At 44.9% G+C, this 6,391-nt stretch overlaps 1 protein-coding gene across 1 annotated transcript; it reads left to right on the top strand.

Moving 5' to 3' along the window:
• The first annotated feature begins 302 nt into the window (after positions 1-302).
• On the top strand, positions 303-5,184 carry LOC118756196. Its single transcript, XM_036490971.1, has 2 exons — positions 303-1,307; positions 5,079-5,184. The coding sequence occupies exons 1-2, from the start codon at positions 303-305 to the stop codon at positions 5,094-5,096; spliced, it is 1,023 nt and encodes a 340-aa protein (XP_036346864.1). The 3' UTR covers positions 5,097-5,184.
• The last annotated feature ends 1,207 nt before the right edge of the window (positions 5,185-6,391 follow it).

Genomic DNA, 6,391 nt, shown 5'->3' with positions numbered 1-6,391 from the left:
CGTTTTTGGTGGAATTGTACTTTTCGATATTTGGGAGATTAAACTGTGTGCATAACGCTTTGTACATAATAATATACTCGTATACGCCTATAGCCGAAAATTTGAATCCGTTATTCAAGAGTACGGAACTTTGTGAAACTTGTAGCGTGATCTTGAAACAGTTAAACTGTTAGCTTACGTCTTCAGCATATTTTGTGAGCCGCTATTTCTGTTCATTTCCCACGCAACGGTTTCAAGTTGCGATTTTTCCCGAGTGTAGTACACATCACGCGCTGCCGATATAAATTCGACTTGAATCCATTATGACACTTAACCCAGCTAATGGTACTCCAGGTAGCGAAAATGCTGCTCAATCAAATGAACAGGTGGCCACAGATCGAGTTAGCTTTCTTAAGTTAAAAACAAAAGCAATATTCAACCGGCTTGAGCGAATAGCTGCCGAGATGGACAGTGATAAGCTGCACGGGATGGACGAATACGCTCTGACGGCACTACTGGACTCATTGGGGGAACTGAAGTCGAGTTTCAACGGTGCGCACACAAGCTTGGAGGAATTGGATTTCGATTCAATTTGCAGCGATCTGCCTGGTAAATTCGACTCCAATTTAGTTAACCTCAGATCCACTCTGCAGCGTGAAATTGGAAAGCGTAGTGCACCTCAGCTATGCTCCACATTCAGGGTTAACGCCAATGAGTCGCAATCAATTATAGTGAACACCAACCGATCACGCTTGCCGTTACTTACACTGCCAAAGTTCACTGGTGCCTATACTGAGTGGACAAACTTCTTCTCCATGTTCGTATCTGTCATCGACAAGGATAGCGACCTTACGCCGGTCGACAAGCTTCAACATCTACGTTCCTGCCTGAGTGGTGCAGCGCTGGATACCATACGTTCTCTAGAAATAAATGAGGCTAATTATAAAAATGCATTAGATCTTTTGCATAAGCGTTTTGATAACAAGCGTCTTATATTTCAGGCACACATCAGGGAGATCTTCGGGCTGGGCAAAGCAGATGGGTCAGTAGGCAGGCTACGGGAACTAACTGACAAAGTCACCGCTCACATACGTGCACTGCAATCGCTTGGGTCCAAGGAGCAAATATCCGACTGTATCATTGTACAACTACTAATACAGAAGTTAGACAAAGCGACTCAATCCAAATGGGAGGAGAATTCGCCGACAAACGAACTACCTTCGTGGGACCAGTTATCTACCTTTCTGGAGAAGCGCTGTAGAACGCTCGAAAACGTCGAACACGTTATGCAAACACCAGTTGGTCAAGCTGGTAAATCTGGTAAAAACGTGAGTACCAACCAAAGAAAATCATTTGTTGCTTCTGGTGGCTCAGTGGGCGGTTGCGTATTTTGTGGATCCCATGAGCATCTGATATACTATTGTCCTCGCTTTACAAATCTGTCGCCAAACCTCCGCCAAAAAGAGGTTAAACAACTCGCTCTATGTCTCAATTGTCTAAAAAAAAGGTCATCAGATGCGCGACTGCAAATCGGGGTCTTGTCGTAACTGTCAATCAAAGCACCATACACTTTTGCACTTTGATCGCTCTGCTCCAACTGCCACCAGCCCTCAAGGCTTAACTTTGAAATCCGCTACAGCCCAACCTAATGCCATGACTGCAGCCTTATCTGCCTCGTCCCAGGCCCTTACTTCTCCATCTGATGTTGTGCTTCTAGCCACTGCGGTAATTTTTGTAAAAAATCGTGCCGGCACTTTCGTACCTTGTCGTGCGCTGTTAGACTCTGGTTCACAGCTGCACTTTATCACCTCTCGTTTCACAAACCAGCTGCAGCTGCGCAAAACCAAAACCTTCGCTGGAGTATCTGGCATTGGCGACGTCAACTTTTCAACGGAGGGATACTCGGTCGATCTCGTACTGAAGTCGCGGACTTCTGATTTCTCGACGACGATTACTGCTGTTGTCGCACAAACGATCACTGAAAGTCAACCTGGCCTTACGATGAGCACCGTTAATTGGCGACTTCCCTCCAACATCCAGCTGGCTGATCCCAACTTCAACATACCACAGCGTATTGATCTGCTTATAGGAGCAGGACTCTTCTTCGAACTTCTCTGTGTGGGCCAAATTCAGTTGGCGCCTGGGCTGCCATTGCTTCAAAAAACTCGGTTTGGTTGGGTGCTGTCCGGTGGTGGACAACAAACGCCCAAGCTTTTATCTTTCGTCGTACGTCAACGGTCATCTACTGACATTGATTGTAGTACTCGTCTAGATTATTTAGTGCGTCGTTTTTGGGAAATCGACCATGTAATTGAGCCAATCGCTAAAACAACAAGGGAAAAGCTCGACTGCGAAGAGCACTTTAGGCAAAATTATTCGCGTCTATCTTCAGGCGAGTATTCCGTGCGTCTGCCGATGAAGAGTAGCGTGGAGTCACTAGGTGATTCGTATTTACAGGCACTACATCGCTTTCGCAGTCTTGAACGAAACCTGACTCGCAATCCACAGCTCAAGGAACAATATGTGGCATTCATTAACGAATATTTGGATCTCAACCACATGTCACTAGTCTCCAGTAAGGATGTTCATGACTGTAAGTTTTTCCTTCCACATCACTGTGTCATCAAGGATGACAGCACTACAACAAAGCTGAGAGTTGTATTTGATGGCTCTGAAGCTACAACTTCGGGCTTGTCGCTGAACGATCTGCTCATGTCAGGTCCAACAATACAACCGAAGCTTTTCAACATCCTCATTAGATTTCGTTCGTTTCCCGTCGCACTTACTGGAGACATCTGCAAAATGTATAGATGCGTTCGAGTCACTGCACCAGACGACATGCTCCAGTGTATATTATGGCGTGACTCTCCACAAGATGACCTACGCGTGTACAAGTTGAATACGGTGACCTATGGAACTAAGCCTGCATCATTTCTGGCTATTCGGGCCATGCATCAGCTCGCGTTTGATGAATCATCAGCTTATCCCCTGGGTTCAAAGGTCGTTCTTCGAGACTTCTATGTGGATGATATGATATCTGGTGGCAATTCAGTGCGGGAAGTGCGAAACATTATGCAGCAAACCACAGGTCTTCTTTCTCGAGGTAATTTCCAATTACGGAAGTGGTGCTCCAACAGCCCTGATATTCTCGGCGATATTCCCCAAACAGAAAGAGAAAGCTTTCTCAAATTCGATGACGGCAGTGATATCACCAAGGCTCTGGGACTAGTCTGGGATCCGTTCAAAGACACTCTGTTGTTTTTGTTTTCGCCGATCAGATCTGGCAGAAATTCCAAACGCTCTGTATTAGCTACCATAGCTAATAGGCCCCACTCTGACAAGGGCGAAAATTCTTTTACAGCGAATGTGGAGGGATAAGCTCGCGTGGGATGAAAGCTTGCCCCATTCACTGGATACGGCCTGGTCTGCGTTTTGTGAAGATTTCGTCAACATTCAACATTCGTCATTTCCGCGCTATGTATTACAGCCTGGAGCCGCGCTTGAAATTCATGCGTTTTGCGACGCTAGCCTTGAAGCATATGGCGCTTGTGTATATGCTCGCTCAACTAAGGATAACAACGTCCAATTACAGTTGCTATGTTCAAAGGCACGCGTTGCTCCACTGAAAACTCTGACTGTGCCCAAGTTGGAACTCAGCGCTGCCGCTCTGCTTGCGCAGTTAGTAGGTGAGATAGCCAAGATGAAGGTTTTTGACTGCCGCTTCTATTGTTGGTCAGATTCGTCGATCGTTCTATCATGGCTGCAGGAAGAATCTTCAAAATTTTACGTTTTCGTCGCTAATCGAATATGTGCTATACAGGAGCTTACACAGGGGATGACTTGGCACTATGTTCCTACAGCCATGAACCCAGCAGACATCCTATCCAAAGGGGCCGCACCAAGAGAGCTCTTGCAATCAGCTCTTTGGATGCACGGTCCAATATTCTTGCACAAAGCAGAAATCAGCTGGCCTGAATTTCGTGAACCACAAACCAAGCTTTTGGAAACTCGTCAAAAGGTATTACTCACATCAAATGATCGACCCGACGTATCTCTTTGATTTAAGTACATCAACTCGTTTGGCAAAATGCAGCGTATTTTTGGTTACGTAAGCAAATTTATCAATATAAAAAAATTGCCAAGGACGTCGCAGCTCACGTCTCGGGACATTCATCATGGGGTTCAGTTGTTAATTCGCATCGTTCAGAGAGCGCAGCTTTGGTCAGATTACATCGGTCTGAAAAATAAGAGGTGTGTCTCATCATCTAGCAGCATCTCTTCATTATTACCATTTTTAGATGACATCGGTCTGATTCGAGTTGGCGGTCGCCTGAGGCATTCAACTCTTGGCTTTGAAGCGCGTCACCCGTGTATTCTAATAATAATTGCACATTTTCATCACAAGCATCATCATGTAGGGCCGCAGTCACTACTTGCAGCCATTCGCTTGCAATACTGGCCCATAGGTGGCAGAAAGACTGTCGCCCACGCCCTCGATAAATGCATTATATGTTGTAAATCGAGACCGCGACTCGTCGAGCACATCATGGCTGACTTGCCTAAGGATCGCATTGCGGCCTCACGCGCCTTTATTGTCACTGGTGTAGACTATTGTGGGCCGTTCTATTATAAGCCAGAAATGCGTAACAAGTCCCCTCAAAAATGTTACGTTACCGTTTTCATCTGCTTCGCAACAAAAGCCGTCTGGATGGAGTTAGTGAAGGACTTATCGACCAGCGCCTTTATCGACGCTCTAAAGCGATTTGTTGCTACTCGTGGCGTACCCAGCTGCATTTGGTCAGATAATGCAACAAACTTCGTAGGCGCAAGAAACGAGTTGAGTGATTTGCGACGCCTTATTTTAAGCGAGGAGCATCGCAGCGAGGTCCATAACCACTGTCTCAACAATGGGTTTGATTGGCGATTCATCCCGCCCCGCTCGCCGCACTTCGGCGGCTTGTGGGAAGCAGCCGTAAAAACAGCTAAGCAGCACTTTTATCGTTCGGTTGGCTCTTCACTTCTTGGCTTTGACGAATTGCGCACTCTGGTATGTCCAATCGCTGCTGTTATTAATTCTCGTCCCCTTGTACCACTTTCAGAAAATCCAGAGGATTTAGACGTATTGACGCCAGGGCATTTCCTGATTGGTGGTCCACTAATAGCTCTACCTGAACCTGACCTGAGACATTTAAATTCTAATCGTCTTGACCGATGGCAGCGCGCAACTCACGTGCACCAAATTTTCTGGAATCGGTGGAGTCGAGAATATCTCACTCTCCTCCGGCAACGAGCAAAGTGGCGCACACCTCAGGCCAGCATTCAAGTAAACGATATCGTATGCGTCAAGGACGAAAACTCACCGCCTCTGAAGTGGCCCCTGGCCCGTGTAATCGAGGTTATCCCTGGAGCTGATGGTGTAGTACGAGTGACAGTTTTACGCACGTCTAGTGGAACAACCCGTCGAGCAGTGAACAAGCTGTGCGTCCTTCCAGTAAACGATACTGTTGAAAGCCCTGACCTTTCAACGCGGGGAGTATGTTCGGAGCAGCAGCCGATAATGTAATCAACATAAATCATTAGCCTCACATCGCAATATAAAGCGTTACATTTAAGCTTCAAATATTTTTATTATTTTGTTTAAACTTCTAAACATTTTGTACCACCCTAGCATAAATATTCCCAGTCCGCTATTGAACATATGTACATTATTATTGTAAAACCACTCACTTTATATTCCAATTGCAAAACATATGAGCATATACATGGAGGAGGGTAATTATTTGGGCTCATACATACTATTATACTGGACGAATGCAGGCGAACGGGATATGATGTGTACATAGTATGTACAACTGCTGTCGCTCTTAAGGCGGGCGTACAAGCATGTACACATATCCATAAAAAAACGGTCCATATGTATATCAAATAATGAGAGCATGTAAAAAAAGAACAAGTTTAACTATGTATTACTTTTTATCGCTCGAGGCTCTCATCTGCATAGAATTAAATATCACCGTTGTAAACTCCGTAATTCCCCTTTATGCTCACTATTAAGAACAAACATGTTGTACATAATGTATACATATATACCTACACTAATAGGCTATTGCTCATGCGGAATTAAGATTTGCAATCATTCGATTTTGGCAATAGAACTGAGCAGCAGCTCAGCAGCAGCATAGCTGCATTTTATAGTTTAAGCTCACGGCAACATCATCGTTTAGAATTCAAAATCAAAAATTAAATAAAAATTAAATTGTTTCAACAAATCAAAGGTGTTGACCTTTTTTTGTTAATTTGGAGTTTAATAGCTGCAAAAAAAGCTTTGCAGCTCAACATTTGGTGACCCCGACGTGATCGCCGTGCGTTTTTGGTGGAATTGTACTTTTCGATATTTGGGAGATTAAACTGT

The sequence above is a fragment of the Rhagoletis pomonella genome, unplaced genomic scaffold (genome assembly GCF_013731165.1).
Source record: "Rhagoletis pomonella isolate Grant_MI unplaced genomic scaffold, Rhpom_1.0 Rhpom_scaffold_09217, whole genome shotgun sequence".
NCBI lineage: Eukaryota > Metazoa > Arthropoda > Insecta > Diptera > Tephritidae > Rhagoletis > Rhagoletis pomonella.
The sequence above is the reverse complement of the archived record's forward strand: the minus strand, read 5'-3'. Positions and strand labels throughout refer to the sequence as shown.